Genomic DNA, 17,042 nt, shown 5'->3' with positions numbered 1-17,042 from the left:
AATCCTGGGGTGCAGTAAATGCTTGAGTGAGGAGAGCTTTACTTGCACCTTATAGTGGGCTCTGTTACAGAGTGGCATTAAAGCATTTTGCTGAAATACCAAGTGATCCTTTTCTTTTTCAGCGCTGCTAAGTGAAAACACATTGATTTTTATTTTCTTTCAGCAACTTCAATAGCTCAAGATTATTACTATTTTTAAGAGTGATAGAGAAATGTCAAAAATGCTTCATCTGTACTTTTATTTTTATATATCACCAGGCTTTGTGTTTTTCAGGGGTTTTTTGTTTGAAGTTGCAGACTTTGGGAACAGGGCAGAGAGATTACAGTTTATTTCAAAAAGCTGCTTCTATTTCTGAGTCCTCTTAGAGATTTTGTGGTTCAGTAGGTAACACATTTTATTGTCTTAAATTCAGTCTATGCTACAAAATTCTTTTGCTCCTGAATAGCCAAATGGTCTGGCACACATTAATCTCTTATCTATAATAATGTTTTTTGAAAGGAAGGAGGGGAGGGAGATGGAGCAGTTCGTGACACTCTGTAGGGTGCTGGCAGCAGCCTGCAGAGAGGCCAGCACCAGCTTTTGACACTGCACATGCTTTATTCATTCAGCATTTCCTCCCACTGGAGGTGAGAGTGAGGTTTCAGCACCAATCCCACAGCCAAAAGCCTGGAGAGAAGTTACTGAGCAGGAGGTGGCAGGGCCGGGTTGGTGCTGTGGGTGTTTGAGCATCCCCATCACACCCAGGACCAGGGGCTGGCTGCACCCAGCTCCTCCAGCCTGCCCTCCTGGCAGCTTTGTTTTACCTGCTTGGAGTCATTTTAATCTGCTCTAGGTGCATTTCATGTGTGTGTTTCAGGGATTCAGTGATTCATCCTCCCCATTCTGTGTAAGCACTTTCAGGAGATGTGTGTAGGAGAGGAAGTGAGTTACACGTTTTGGGTTTCAGGTGGACCCTGCAGTGTTTGGTTTCTGGTTTAGCTGACAGCTGATAGTTGTGCTGTGACACAGCCCATCACCATCTGGAGAGCAGAATCACATTTTTAGGGTTATTTTTGGGGCAAATCTGAATAAAATGGGTTAATTAAGTTGAAACAATGCAGTTGTGTTCTGCCTAATGACACGTTGCCAATTTATTTCAAACTGACAACCCAAGGACGTTTTGGGAAGTGACAGTGTTTCTAAACCTAGGGGTGAATTGATTTCTTTTTAAAACAAAATGAAATAGATGTTACTTGTACCTCAACAATATAAAAATTCATGTCTCAGACGACGGTGCGTTTTCTAATGTGCCACTTTATCTTCCACTTATTCCCCCTAATTTTCCTTATTAACTGTAATTCTGTTGTGACATCCGAGTGTCATATTATAATGATAAAAATTTCAAATAAGAAGCAGCATGAAACACGAAGTTTTGAATGAGCTGGGAGTCAAGAGCACCCTGTGGAAATAAGCTGATCGTTTTTTTATCACAGCAGTGAGTCCCTGTCATATTCAGGAGAGGCTATTTACCAACCACACAGCCAAAAAACTGTGACCAACCCTTGTCTGAGAGGGCAGGAAGTCAATGCAAGATTGAGAAGACATCCCACTCTTCTCTTGGGAGGGCACAGCAGAGAGGAGATCCTAAGTACATTAATGCAAAGAGCATTTGTACAGGCCAGGCAAGGTACAGCCAACACTTTGTTTTAAACAATGCTGGCACTACCCAGACTGCAGCAGCACCAACAAAGAGCCTGGAGTAATAACTTCCCTTTAGAGTTCTTTTTAGAGGGCTTGCAGCATTCTCTGAGCAGCATTTATGTGCTGGGTATAAATAGGCAGGTCCAAAACCCCATTCCACATCCCGGAAAAGAGAGAGGCTGGTTTATTCTCACTTCAGAAAGTTAAATGCTTATCCATCTGTGGAATTATTTTTGAATGGATACATTTGTAGACTTTCTTTAGCTGGGTTATTGTTTGCTCTTTTGGAACATTCTTTGCTTTCAGAGTTTTTATTCTGGTGACAGAGGAAATGCAGCAATGTGTATTTTTCTCCCTGCTGAAGTCTGAGGCAACGTTGTATTATAAAATAACCAGAGATTGATAATCACAAAGACTGCAAAGGGGAAGCTGCACTTTACTTAGGAAAAAACATCTGTGCTAGTAAGGGGAAACAAAACTTTCTTTTGTTAGAAAAATATTTCTGTGGATTCTGAGCTCTGCTGTGTGCATGGCTTTGTCCCATTATATTTTATTATTTTACAGTACTGTAAATATTATAAATTGAATTTTATTTGATTCTGAATGTCCGTGACCTGAACAACTCTCCTTTTATTAAGGATTGTCTCCCTTTATAGAAGATAGTGGAGAAGTAGCATGATATGGTCGGGGGATGGAGAACTTTGGACCATATGGAGTGGACCTGAGGCCCCTGATAACCTATTTCTCAAAATATTATTTTGACAAGTCATTCCATATGTTTGTTTGAGTTAGCTGCTGGAAGAAGGCTGTGGGGTATTCCTCTTGTTTTTCTGATCTGTTCCCTTTATGTAAAGACTTGGAAATAGCAGACCTTTGGGAGCAAGGTAGCAATCTGGGTCCCAAAACATGTTCCTCAGATGTGTGTGTGTGTATAAAGATATAAAAATAGAATGCAGCAAGAGTTGACCTTGAGCTTAAAATGCTGCTCAGTGAGTGCATCTGGGTTTGAAGAGTTAAGTTCAACAAGGGAAACCAAGAATGCCTGTTTATTTCAGTGTTATTCTCTCTGTAGAATTGCTCTCCTTTAAGCCTTCATGAACTGTGCCCAGCCTCTGGTATCTGGGGTCTGAGGCTGTTAAAATCGGTAGGGTTGTTTTATTTCTTTTAAAGTTCAAATTATGTCTATATGTGGCAAGTTTTAATCTCAGTTCTTGGAGGGGATTTTCTGGAAAAAGCTTTAACCCATACTTTGCTTATCCATCACCTACAAAAATAGACTTGCATGGCTTTGGTTGAGTGTTTTTTAAGAATATGGGAATGGGGCCCAGGTGGTGGCCTGGACACTTGCCCCAAATATCTGTGACACAAAATCTCCTCCTTTTGTTGTGAAGGGCATGTAAACTGTGGAACTCTTTCAAACTAAAAGAGAGGATATTTAGATTATGTAGGAAGATAGGAAGAAATCCTTCCCTGTAAGGGTGGGCAGGCCCTGGCACAGAGTGCCCAGAGCAGCTGTGGCTGCCCCAGCCTTGGAAGTGTCCAAAGCCAGGCTGGATGGAATTTGGAGCAATCTGGGTTAGGGGAAGGTGTCCCTGAACTGGATGAGCTCTAAGGTCCCTTCCAACCCAAACCGTTCTGGGATTCTGTGTGCACAAGTCTCTGCTTCCCATGTAATGCCCCACAATATTAGGTTCATTTAACAAACTGCTACAGAGAAATAGATCTTGGGAACTCACATGTGATCAATTGTACATATCTGCTTTATGCTCTACAGAGCATGTTTAATCTTAAATCTTCCCTCTGAAAATAGTGCTTCCATTATTGTTGTCATAAAATAAATTGTTGAAGGTATTTCATAAAGAATTTTCCCCAAAGTCACTGCAAATGCTTTTCTTTATTTAAGTCCAGTGAAGGATTCATTCTCTTCTTTAGTTGTTACCACCCTTTCATTTCTAAGTAAGAGGAAGAGTTTAAACATCTTACAAATAAGAAAAAGCAAAAGTAGGCTGTCAGTTGTGTGATTTTATTTGTGCCAAAGTAAGGAGTTTAGAAATGCATTTATAAAAAAACCCCAACATGAAGCCATATGCAAAGATGTATTTGCAAATAGAAAGCAACATTTTATTATCTCCTATTTCTCTGTCTTTGCTGCTGCTTGACATTAAACCAGGATCTGCTGGTGAGAATTGCAGCCCCAGAAATGGAAGCAGCCCTCTGATCCCTGTGACACAGCCATGTCCCCAGCTCAGCTTTCCTCCTTCCTTTCTCCTCTCAGCTCTTCTCACTACTGAATTTACATTTCTGGACATAATTATTAAGTGACAGATTTGGTTTATTTAGCATCCAGCTACTGATGTGTGGTTTATTAACTTAAATTTCCCATTATTAAGAAAGCAAATGGTAAATATCCAGGTGTGTCAAGCACTGAGGATGCAAGGCCTTCAAATTTCGTCCTTAGGACAAAGTGATTCCTGCCTTGTGCTGCAGAAACGCCAGCAACCACTGCCAGGCCCCTCAGACCTGTTTCCTCCTGCCAAATGAGGGTCTGTTTATGGTTAAAAGGATGCTTCTCATGCAATGCACTAAAGTACATCGTAAAAATATACAGCCTCTTAAAAGTAATTCCCACTAATGAGTTATTTTCAAGTCTTTTTAAACATAGCCGTGTTTTGGGAGAGATTTGAGGTTGTTCAGCCTGGAGAGGACTCTGGGGGGACATTGGAGCATCTTCAGTGTCTGAAGGGGTTCCAGGAGAGCTGAGAAGGGACTGGAGTGCCAGGACATGGGGGGATGGCTCTGAACTGCCAGAGGGCAGGGATGGGTGGGATACTGGGGAGAAATTCTTCCCTGTGAGGGTGGCCAGGCCCTGGCCCAGGGTGCCCAGAGCAGCTGTGGCTGCCCCTGGATCTCTAGAAGTGTCCAAGGCCAGGTTGGATAAAGCTTGGAGCAACCTGGGCTGGTAAAAGGTGTCCCTGCCATGGCAGGGGTGGCACTGGATGGGCTTTGAGGTCTCTCCCCACCCAAACCATTCTGGAATTCTGTGATTCCATGGGAAGCCAAAGGCTGTGGGCCTTGGCTGCTGCTCTGCCTTTTTGCCTCCTGCATCCCTTTGAAGATGACTCTGAGGCTGATAGATTCCACTGCCAGACCATGGATATTTTTCCCCCTTTTAACTGGTGTTGAATAAGATTACACACTCTATCCACTTATTTAGCTGGTATTAAAGCTATCTGGTGAATTGAAAAGCCACCTGAGTGTTCTTTAGCTGGAATAGCTTGAGGCTAGATATTTTTTCATGTTAAAAGCTCTAATGATGTGCTGGATGATAAGTTTCCAGGCAGAAAGAAGCCCCCTCACTGTGCATGGGGGAAGGTCAGGTCAGTGACAGAGACTGAACTTCCAAATTGCTCTTTCTGCATGAGGAGTTGTGAGAAGGGAATTGCAGAGTGTTTGAGCAGGAATTTGGTCTGCTTTTGAATTTAGCTGCTGATTCACAGGGAGCTGTGTAACTAAGCAGTGGTTTAATTTCCTTAAAACTACATGGGACAATGCTAGAAATCTATTTCTGAGGTAGACCTGAAATACAAACTGGGTCTGCAGACCTCAGGAAGTAGAAAAAAGAGGAATTCACCCCCCAGACAGCAGCTGCTGGGTCACCTGCACTTAATGATCTGTAGAAAGAGAGGAAAATCAAGAAAAAAGCCACATCTCCCATCCCTGTCCCTGTCCTCAGAGCAGAACTGGTGAAAAGACAGGCTGGAGGGACTGTGTCATGGACCATCCTGGCCTTGCTGCCTCTCCTGGGGCACTTTGTTGGTTACAGAAATACATTTTCCATCTTTAAATCAACTGTATTTAGGTCCCAGCCTCTCATTGTGCCCAGGAGTGGACACTAAGAACTCTCTATAAGGTTTTAGACCTTTTCAGCCTGTGTTTTAGACTCAGTTTTATCCAATAAAATATATAAATCTCCTCTTTACTGGACTATCTACACACAAAGGAGTATAAATTGTCTTCTGGCAAGAGCTGAGTTTTCCATTAATCTTTCCCTAGGGCTAAATTAACAACACTTGCACTCTGTGTGAAAGTCCTTACAGAGGGGGAGAAAAAAGCTGTTTAAAACGTGGCTGTTAGTTGTTTAAACATTTGGAAGCATTTACAGAGTGATGCTGGCTTGGATTTTTACTCCTACTCCTCATCTTTTGTGTGTTTTTCAGTGAATCCTTCCAGACAAGACAAGTTTTGCTTGTTTCATTAGTAAAATGAAGGCTGTGGAAGAATAGGATTGTTTTCTGTAAATGCTTTAGGATGTAAACAGAGAGAGAGAGCAGCTCTTCAGACTATAAAGGACAGCTCTGGCAGAAGAACTAACAGAGTGCATTGGCCATTGAAGCTGGAAATTAGGAGTGTTTGTAGCAGGTCGAGCAGAAAAGCTTTAGGAAGCTTTACAACCAAAAAAGGATCTGGAATGGTGAAATCACTACTTGTATGGGTTAATTTCTGTGGGTAACTTTGTTTTTTGAAGTTAAATGCTTCAGAAGTGTCATTATGACAAATTCAGACAATCCCACAGGCCCAGGAGGGGTGGATGAAAAAGGAGAGAGGGGAGGTTCTCAGCCTTTATGACATGGACAATTCAGGTAAAACAAATTTATTGCAAGGCTTCCTCAACAGGTGCTGATGAAATCTCTTCTAATTGATCCTTTACTATATCCCTCCTCAAACTCTGGATGTTTAACTTGGGATCTACTTGCTCTATATTGTTCTGAGTCTTATTATTTTATTCTTTTTTTTAGTTTTTTTAAAACTTTTCTTGCAGTGGAAATGCTTCCTGTGTTTGTTGTGATGTGGACAAAGCTTAGTCACAGTGACAAGAGTGTAAAGAGTCAATAAATACAACTGACCTAGATCATTCACTTGTTTTGCTTGAGTTTTGTAAATCTTTTTTGTATCTGGTGTTTTATTCATATGTTGTGATGTTTGATGTCTGGTTCAAGACAAGGGCTGGATATAGAAGAATTCACTTGCTGTGATGAATTCAAACAGCTAGGCTGTTTCTTCCCTATAAATTTGATCCACAAAATTAAGTTTGTATGTTTGTCTTTATTTGCTTTTTTAGGTCTGCAGTCTGGGTTCTCAAAAGTTAAATTAAGTATGTTAATTCGTAAATTTTTGAGGAGTCTAAAGACATTCTTTGGTACTGAAAAGTCATAATTCATGATATAACAACTCTCCACCATTAGTTTGCTAATTATTTTGTTACTATGTAATGTTGGCTCAAAGAAAACCCATCTGGAGTTTTTATGTTCTTCATCAAATTAAACAAATGTGACCAAGAAGCCTCATAGCAGAGTCTCTGTTATTTTCCTTAATGCCTAGAAATCAGAGCAGAGACCTGTGCAGTGACAGCAGCATCAGATTTCCCTTTTCTTGAAAATAAATAGTCCTTGCTAGAGTCAGAGTGGGAAACTGCAGCAGTAACTTTGATTATCTTAATGCTCTTTTATTGTATCAGCACTTAGGAAACACTCTAATAAGCAGGCAACCAATGGACATGGGTTTATGATTGAGAACACACTTGCTTTTCATAAATTGCATGATGTTTCTCTCTGGTGCCTGCAGGTGGTTGTCAGCATTTGCTTTTCTGTTGATCAGCCTCCAATTCCTGTTGAGCATCTTTTGCTCCAAGGGGAAGGGAAATTAATCTATTATTGATCAGGATCCAATTCCTGTTGTGTGCCTTGTACTGGAGAGGGAAAGGGGCATTAATCCACTCTGGGTTCATAATTCAAACCATCTGCAGGCTGTACCTGGCAGCAGGGAGTGTGTTCCATCAGGTTGTTTGTATTTGTAGGGTTGCTTTTTCTTCTCTCCCCCTCGAGCAATCTTAAGATATTCTTCTTTTCTCATATTCTGGGTCCCAGGCAGAGATTGCACATTCCTGAGGCCATAATGTTGTACTAGATGTAATATTTTGCTATTTGTGCTGGACTCTTATCTCCTATCCTTTTTTCTAATAGGGGTGTCCATAATTTGATAGAATGAAGCTTTGCATGTATCCTCCATAGTAATTACCAAGGCATTTCTGCATTCTGTGCAAGCCTGGAAGAATGTGGGAACTTTTGGGTGAAAATTTTCTAATATTTTTCTCTCAGGATAACTTATAAATGGTTTCAAAATTCTGTTTAAGTACTCAATTTCTCTATTATCTTGAGGGTAAGGTACTGGTGATCTCTTCTGGGGAGCTTTTTTCTCACATAGACGAATTTCATAACATGAATAAGTAAATTTATTTTTGGGCACTGATTCCTGTGGGATCCCTTCTTCAGTGCAAGCTGGACATGGAGCAGTATTTGCAGTAATTTACAGTGAGGATAGAGATGAGGTGCAGCCAGCCTCACATTCCAGGCTCTTCATTATTTGGACAATCCTCCTCCTGCTCATGGTCACCTGGTTTGGATTAAGCTTCTTCAGAGGGTTGGGACCTATAAGCAAGCCTCAAAAATAAACCTTATTGTTGTGCTCAAGTCTGAACTCAAACTATTATTTCTTTTCAGGAGATAAAGAGTTTCTCTCGGTTTCTGTTGAGGCTGGCTTACCTCATATCTCTGTCACATGAATTTGAGCTCCCATTGAAGTAATACACTTAATATTCTGCACTGCAAATACAGACATAGATAAACTTTGCATGTCATAATGTAAAATCTGGGGAAGAACTTAATGTTTATGCATTTCTGAAGGGGAAAGAACCTATTGTGTCTTCAGTCATCTGGCCTGGGTGAGATTTCAGTTCTGTTGGGAAAATTAGGCACCCTGAAGTGGCTTTGATAAGGTCTGGGATCTTTATAAACTGTAAATTACAATATTTAAAATTCTCTGTACCTTACATGTCAATATATGTACAGAGATAAAAATACTGTATTTGCAGAGATGATAGGGCAGTGTACATAATTATTGTATTTAAATAACATGAAAATTCTACAGCTCATCAGTACTAAAAAAAAAGAAATCAGTGTTAGGCCTTGGATGGGTTTGATTCCTGATCAGGCAGGAGGAGGGAGGGAGGAGTTCAGCAGCTCAGTGATGTGCAGCCATTCACAGCCACAGGTGATAAAAACAGACCATGCAAAAGTTGTTCACTCTTTCTTCTTCTCTCAGTTTATCTCTGCTGCGTGGGGGATTGCCAGATTCCTGAATTCCACAGTCTGGAGAGGAGTTTATGTTCAAAGGGACAGAAAAAACCCCATGTCATCCCTTTCCATTTTCTCTTGTCTCTTTTTTTTTTTTCTCACTTTTTCTGGCTCTTGATAAAAATAACCAAACAAAAGTTGAATATGGAAAACATAATATCAATACCGATTTACCTTAATATCTTGTGCTGCAAATGGCAGCAGCTGAACTGTTTCCTGAGCAGCTGGGAATGAGGGAATGAAGGCTGGAGGACAAACTCCCTCCTGTCCCAAGTCTTTGGTGTTCCCACAGTCTTGCTTCAAAAACTGTTTGGGGTCAGTCCTGAAGGCCCTGCAGGTACTGGGCCCTTGGAGATCCTGGTAATGGCTCGGACAGTGATAAATGAGAAAGTTTAGAAGCAAAGGGGAGATTGGAAATGCTGCGAGTGCAGTGGCTAAAATGGATAGAAAGGAAAATAAAGCAGTGTGAGTTCTCTTTTGCAGAACAGTTCCCTGTTGGATTAGGCCTCTTGCCTGTGGCTGTCCTTCTGTCCAGTCATCTATTAAGGGCTAAAATCAGATTAAGAGCACATCCCCAAGTGTTTTCCAGTGTCACTCAGCCTTGTCTCTGCAGCTCCCCACAGGTTCCCCCCAGACTGATTATGTCTGATAGGGAGGCATCCCCTGGCTGCACTTCTGGGGTCAATGTTTTTCCCTAATGCTGCTTTGCTCTCTTAACTGAGAGGAGGGCTCAGAAAGCAGATGGAAAGGAAAGAAGGCCTTTTCTTTCCAAAAAGGTTGATATATAGCTGGGAATGGTTCCCTGTTAGTGGATTCATCTCACTGTAGCTCTGTTCCCTTGTGCATTTGTATTACTTCCCCATTTCAGTGTATTTAATGTTTTTTTCAGAGAAACTGAAGTTCAGTCATTAAATTAAAGGATACATCAGAAATTGAGCAGCTCTTAAATAGTGGGAAATGTCTTTAGAAGACGATGGGATAGAAAAAAGGGAAGAAAATGGCCAGAGATGCATGCAGAGAGGCTGAGGGAGGAGGAGAAGAAAGAGGTGATGAAAAGCCAGAAGCAGCAAAGTGCTAGAAAGCTCAGGCAACAAAAAGTCTGATGAAGTAAAAAAAGGAACAGTGAAAAGGAGGAAAATTCAATTGTTTTCGACAAAGGATTTTAAAAGAAAATGTCTGTTTACTAACAATGACATTCTGCATTGGATTTTTGTGTAGCATCAGTCAAGTGAAATCACATCTGTGTGCTGCATGTGGAGGCAGGAGAAGGATGGAGTTGCTTTATTGACAGGCAGGATGAGAAACTTGGGGAGTCTGGGTAGCTGTTCATTATCTGAGTGTTTGCAATAACTCTCTGCCTTCCCCAGCCTGATGGAAAGCTGATCTGCCACATCCCATCATCCAAACTAAATCCCAATGTTGCTTATCTCCATTAGGATCTTGGCTACTCTGATACTCCAACCTGTGGATTTCTTACAAAAGGATGAAGTTCTGAAAGGCACAGATGCAAAGTTACAGCCCTATTGAGATTTTTAACTCTAAAGTAAAACTAAGATCCTCCTTTGATGTGTCAATTAGCCATAAAACAAAGTTGCAAAGCGCCCTCTGCAAAGGGAGTGTCCCTGTGGAGTTTGATTTGGCAAGACTGAGGACAGAGTGAGTTATAGGAAGGAGTTTCTAAGTGCTGCAAAGGGAAACTTGAGCTGCCTTTGAATATAAAATAGGAATATTCATGCTGCCTCCATACTGTTTGGGTAATACTTGGAAATTTTGTTGTTTTCTGTATATTCTGTTATGTCCATAGCTGACCTTTGTAGGTGCATTCCTGAGAATCCAAGTTCTGACCCTCTTGATGAGCCCTCTGTCTCACATCAGCATCTGTTCATCACAACCTTAGCAGGAGCCTGCTTTTAGTAAGTTTATTTCAGAGATGGTACAAAATAACAATAAACACATGCTTTGTTTAGATTTTTGTTACAGTCACTAAGAAATCTCTGCCTTTTCCTGGTTGCAGGATGGGGAATGTGCACTTTTATTTCCTTTCTTATCTGCTGGGTGCACACAGGGCCACTCATGTGGGTGATGGGGGTGACAGCAGAGCCAACTTCTCTTTGTCTGATTTTAGTGGGGAGCTGATAAGTCAGACAAGTGGTTTTCCTGTCTCCCAGATGGAGATAAGGAATGATTGCTGCCAAATTAGTCACTGGTTTGTTGATCTTTTAGCATTCACTGTTGCAAACCTTCATCTTGGGCAGAAGTGGTGGGGAGCAGTGATGCTGAGGTTATTTCTTCTCATCAGTAACAAGCTTCTAATCTCATCATCAGCCCTTGTTTTCTGAGGTTTTTTGGTTGGTTTTGGTTGTTTTTTTTAATTACTAACTGGAAAATTTCTGCTATATATATAAGCTATATATAAGTATTATAATATATATATATTATAATACCTATAAGACCAGCACAGAAATCTTAGAAAATAGATTTTCTACCTGATGGCATCGTGTATTTCCAGGAATGTTGATGAGGAGGTGTAAAAGCTGCTAACAGCTTGTGTTTTGAGATGTGTTTCATAGAGATGCTGTGTCAGGTTGACAGAGCATATTTAGGGGAAGAAATAAATATCTGCTTACTCTTTAAGTACTATGCTTGAATGCTTGAATTTATTCAGAAGTGTGGGTGGTATTCTTTAAATTTTAAAACTGTTCCACGCTTACATCTCTTGTATTACATTAACTGCTGTCAATTAGAAAATCCAAATGTAAAGGTTTTGTTATTGAGAAATCTGCTCACCTTGTGAGCTTTCTGAGCCCCATAACCAAAGTCTTTTTCCATCCAACAAGTAAAAATCCAATGTCAAATGGCTTTTAGCCTGCTGGGTATGATTTAAGCAAAGAATCTTCTGACCATTTTCTGTTCTTTAGGGAATTACTTAAATTTTAGGGTCCATACCTTGCATTTCCCAATTTCCCATGCTGCTAAATGGGCATGGACTAGCCTTCTGTGCAGAAAACATTTGATGAACTGGCTTGCTTTTCCATCAGTTTGGTTTTATTTTCATTACTTTTCCCTGTAATTTGTTTATTGGTTTCCATATCCTTGAAAATTTTATTACTGTGTTATTCAAGCTAAAAAATAGCTAATTTTTCTTTCCCAAATGAGTTGCTTGAAGCAAAGTACCTATGAATACATGGATATTTTAATTCACTTACTAAATGCATACAGAGAAAATTTACAAGCTGCCTTTTTACCATTTTTTAAGTGTCTGCTGACTGTTGCATAAGCTAAATTATTTACAGTATGAAGCCTCACAAAAGAGTAACAGATTTGGGTTATTTACTTTCCTGATAAGAAAAGGGGATTGAAGTTGCTGTGATCTGCTGCTTTGTTAATTTTATATTTGTTCCCCAGTGTGTAAAATCTTTTTAAAGAACTAACATGAGTATTGGCAGACTCTTTTGAAATGGTGTGGAAGGGGTAAGATTAAACAAAACATGAAAAGGTCTTAAAAATATAAGTCAGCAAGTGTTTGATAAAGAAAAAGTGTTCAACAGTAGAAAACATTTTAGATGCTTAATTTATTTCTCTGTTTTAGAGAATATCCCTGGATGGAGGGCAGGGGCCAGTTCTTGGGAGTCATGGGGTCTCGGAATCTCTGCTGGTCAGAGTGACCCCAAGGTGTTAGAAAGTCTCTTTTCCCAGCCTGGTGGTAAAAAAAGGAGTCAGAGCTCTTCATTTCTCAGTCTCAAGGTTGTTTATTGTTTCTTATCTAGAAAATTCTTTCTCCTGTCCAAGGTCTGCTCAGCAGGAGAGTCCGAGACACTCTGCAGACTGTACAATTTACAATTACTTTCCAATACCTATCACCTATGTTAGACAGTGAGCTTCTACTCTAAACCAGTCTAAAAGTGCCAACATCACCCAGAAGATGGAGGCTAGGAAGAAGGAAAAAGGACAAGGCATGCCCAGATCCCTCCATCTTACAACCTGAGCCTCCATTCTAAAAACTTCAAAAATCTGTTTTTCATCCTGTGACAAACTAACTATTATTCTACTTAAACTCTTTTGACTTGTAATTCTTCATGTAAAGGTTGGTAATTGTTTTTTCCAAGAGCTAAATCAAAGGCACAGGGGTCTTGGGCTCTGTACCAGGGGCTCAAGCCCTCCAGGGCAGCCAGAGGGATGTCCTGGGTTCCCACAGTGGGGTTTTGCTGCTGGGCTGGTTGGAACGCCATCAGGAGATGCCAGCATGCGGTGAGGCTGAAGGGTGACGTTTGCAGCAGTGCCTGGAAGGTGGCACCCTCGTTGTCCCAGCCCTGGCTGTCCCTGGGGCTCACCAGGTGTGTCTGTGCCCTGCAGGTGCCAGCAGCCCCTCGGACAGCGCGGCTCCTGCCATGGTCATCCGTCCCCACAACACCAGCGTGGTGGCGGGCAGCAGCGAGGCCACCCTGGAGTGCGTGGCCAATGCCAGGTATGGGAACCCCTCCACAGCTCTCACTGGGACTCTGCCCTCTCTAAAATGTTGTGTTCATTTTTTTATTGTTAATAATTTGGAGATTGAAGCAGGATGCTTGCTCTTCAGAGCGACCTTATGAGTCATCTTGTTTGTCCAGCATTACTGAATTAAACCTATTGATTTTTCTGGCCAAATGAGGGTCAGGCAGGGGTGCTTTCCCACCTGGTCCTCACATGGAAAGGAAAAGAAATGCGGTTCAAGCAGCAGACATTATCTTAAGGAAAAAATTATGGTGAGGGTTAATAATATTTCAGCTGTTGCCTATCAACAGCAGAGGTGATGCTGTTAAACAGTTGGTGCTTCCTAGTAAATAAATTCATTGAGGATCTCCTGTGAAGTCATTTTTTCAGACACTCTCATTTTGCCGTGATTATTGCTCAACTGTTCATAATGCACTGTAATACAGAATTCACAGCATTCCTCCTATGTTTCTATCTAGCTGGCCTTGAATAGCTTTGAATTTCAGTGGAAGTGAGTAGTTGAAGTCCTTGGGTGATAAGACCAACTGATTTACTTTCCCCTCTGAGGGCAGAGATGTTCTTGATATGATTAATATTGTTTTGGTAATTGAGTTGTAATGAAAGCACTTCCCATGCAGCTGATTCCCATAGCAGTATTTATTCCTTTTGCTTGGAGAAATCAAATTATTAGCACTTAAGTTCTATTGCTGTATCAATTAGCTGTACTTGCATAATGCCACTTGAGTAGTCTGTAGTCCTTGATGTGTAGACGTTATACATGTATTTACTTTCTAACAGTGTGTTTTGGGGATAGAGGAAGACTTAAAGAAGTTTTATAATCTGTAATATTAGATTCCTCATGTGTATAAACATATATATATGCACACAGAGATTATTTTGTAGTACATATGTTTTACGATTTTATTCTTGTATTTTTTTTTTTTGGCAGACCTCTTGAGCGGCTGAGCGTGACCTGGAAGAGAAATGGGATCAAGATCACCAGTGGCATCAGCAGCTTTGGGAGACGCCTCACTATCACCAACCCGACCTCTGCTGATGTGGGGATGTACTTCTGTGAAGCCAAACTCAGAGAGAGCACAGAGGAGCCAGCAAGAGCTAAAGCTTTCCTTTCTATCTTGGGTAATTCTCGAGGCAATGTGTTTTTTAGTAAAAAAGGCTCTGGGCTAAGGTATAATAGGAAATAAAATTGATATCTTAATATTTCATTGACCTTACATTTGAACCTTTCTTCAGAGAACAGAACAAAGGAGGTGAAGGAGGGTTATCTTCCAAATTAATTCAGCCGTTCTTCCCTGCTAATATAAATTCATCAAATAGATTTTTTTAAACACTGCTGCGATTGTAAATCCCCTGCGAAACTATACATTTAATGGGAATTTTGAGAAATACAGTAGTAAAATCCTTAATGGGCAGCTTCCCTAGCTTGGCTTTTAGGTGCATTAAATCCTGATTAACTCCTGCCTTTCTTATACCCAGTTTTCATATGTCAAGTGCCTGTATTTTTGCAAGAAGTCTTTTAGGAGCACTCCTGTGCTCGTGTGCTGCGGGTGCCAGTCAGGGGCCAAGGACGTTCTGCAGGCACAGAGCATTGCTGAGGCAACAGGACAGGGAAGCAAAAGCCATTAATGCAGCTCTGTTTGCTGGACCTCCAGCTCCCAGGGAAACTTTGGAATTAATTCTTTCAAAGGGGACATTGCTGCCCTTTCCCTCCTGTTTCCACCACCACCACCTCTGAGTGTTGCTGTAGGGAGGAGGTTGGAATTTGGAAATGGCAGCTCCTGGCATGTCTGATAATATTAACACAGTGCACACAGTGTGGGGTGGTTTAGGACTTTTAGACTGAAAGAGGTGGTTTAGACTTGGGACATTGAGATGTTTTCAGCCAGACATGATTGTGTGAAGTCAAGCTTTTATCTGTGGGAGTGTCCTGGGCAGGTTGGAGCCCTGGCAGTGCCAGCAGTCTCAGCGTTGCTCAGGATTCAGGCACATGCACTCCTGGAGCTTTGCAGAGGGAATGCAGCCCACGATTCTTTACGTCTTTGAGCCTTCTGAAAATACAATTTTAAAGGCTGCTGTATGATTTGTATTCTGCTAAAGCAATATGTAGTAGCTGCTGTTAAGTGAGAAAGCAGCTCTTCCCTCTGCAAAGCTCCATTCCAGATTCATTTAGAGCACTGTGTGTCTGTTATATTTATTACCTGCTGGACAAAGTTTGGTTCCAGTCTCTTTCCTTGCCCTCTGTTCCTTGGAGTTACTTTCTCTTTAAGGAGCAGAGATGGATTTACTTATTTATAGGTTTTGTTCAAACTCTTTCTTATTCATAAGATTTTATTGTAGCTGGTTTGCCTTTGTTGCTGTGATGTCAGATCCAGCCTAATGCAATACTTAAAGCAGCCTCTTGGTTAATCGAAAGAATTTTTAAATACAGTTACAATAAAACTGAAAAATAATCACTGGGGAATCATATTAAACCAGCAGTGCTTTAGTCGCTTACCTGCTGTCTGATTTTTAAATGTTTTATTTATTTCCTATCCAGTTTTAGGAGGCTGTCAGGGAATGAAGTTATGAAAAGGTCTGTAGATAAGAACAAGCAGATGAAAGAAAGCAGAAACAAATTGGTTACCAATTACTTTTATTTCCTTCTGATGAAACACGACACTTCAGATGCAGGTGTTTACTCAACGTGTCAGCAAAGCCTGATAGATTTCTTTATTTATGAGTTTCTTGAGCTTGCAGGATGGATCTCTAATTCTAAACAGGGAGCCAAATCAAAGGATTAGTAGTTAATGCATAACTTATATTCAGCTTTAGAATTCTTGGATGGATCTGGCTGTCATTTAATTAGTCAAGGGACGGGTTCTAGAGGAAAGTGCAGACAAGATTCAAACCTAAGGCTTTCTGCAGTGTATCTCTCCTAGTCCATGGGGGCAGTACTTAGAGAGAATCAGGAATGCTTGTCCATTTGCATGCATAAAATATTTGCGTGGATGTGTAGATTGGGAGCTGATAATGAGCTGTACTTCTTGGGAGAATAACACAGCGTGGACTTAATGAGGGGTCTCAACTAACAGAAAAAGGAAATTAGCTTAAAAGAAGAGGTTTGTTTGCAGAATGGGACAAATCAAATGCAGCCCCTCAATAGCATGGATGCGAGAGCTTCTGTGGATCAAGAGAGAAAAATATTTTGTGATTAGCAGGTAGAACAGGGGTAGCAATGAAAAGATGCATCAAAGATGTCACAAACAGTGATTTAATGGAAGCTTTTTTCCAAATATATCAGTCCTTGACTTTCCCAGCTAAGAGAAGTAACACAGTTTGAGTGTGGCTCAGATGGCAACCAGAGCTCTATTAGAAGGCAGTGGAACTTAGCACAAAAGCATCTACTCAACAAATTATTATTTGTGACCTAGCATATTATCTCAGAAGTTTTTCTGGATATTTCTGAGAATATATCTCAGTCTGTAAATTAAAATCACAATACTATTGGAAAAGCCTGAATCTCCAATGTATTAGAGTAGTACTGCATAAACAAGAAGAAAATCCTCTAGCTGTGTGCTGCTGCACTTTTCTTCTGAACGTGGCAAAGAGCTCCCTGACATCTTCATATTGTTCCAGAAAAGATAAACTGAGGTGGTTCCAAACCTTGGTTTTATTAGCTGCAGTTGTTATAAATTTTTAAAG

At 40.8% G+C, this 17,042-nt stretch overlaps 1 protein-coding gene across 1 annotated transcript in view; it reads left to right on the top strand.

Moving 5' to 3' along the window:
- SDK1 (sidekick cell adhesion molecule 1) overlaps positions 1-17,042 on the top strand; it is a 382,049-nt gene that overhangs the window by 218,915 nt on the left and 146,092 nt on the right. The window contains exons 6-7 of the mRNA XM_059484654.1: positions 13,224-13,335; positions 14,290-14,480. Coding sequence (XP_059340637.1) covers positions 13,224-13,335; positions 14,290-14,480 — 303 coding nt within the window. The remainder of the gene's footprint in view (positions 1-13,223; positions 13,336-14,289; positions 14,481-17,042) is intronic.

The sequence above is a fragment of the Ammospiza nelsoni genome, chromosome 17 (genome assembly GCF_027579445.1).
Source record: "Ammospiza nelsoni isolate bAmmNel1 chromosome 17, bAmmNel1.pri, whole genome shotgun sequence".
NCBI lineage: Eukaryota > Metazoa > Chordata > Aves > Passeriformes > Passerellidae > Ammospiza > Ammospiza nelsoni.
This window is presented reverse-complemented; position numbering and strand designations above follow the sequence as displayed.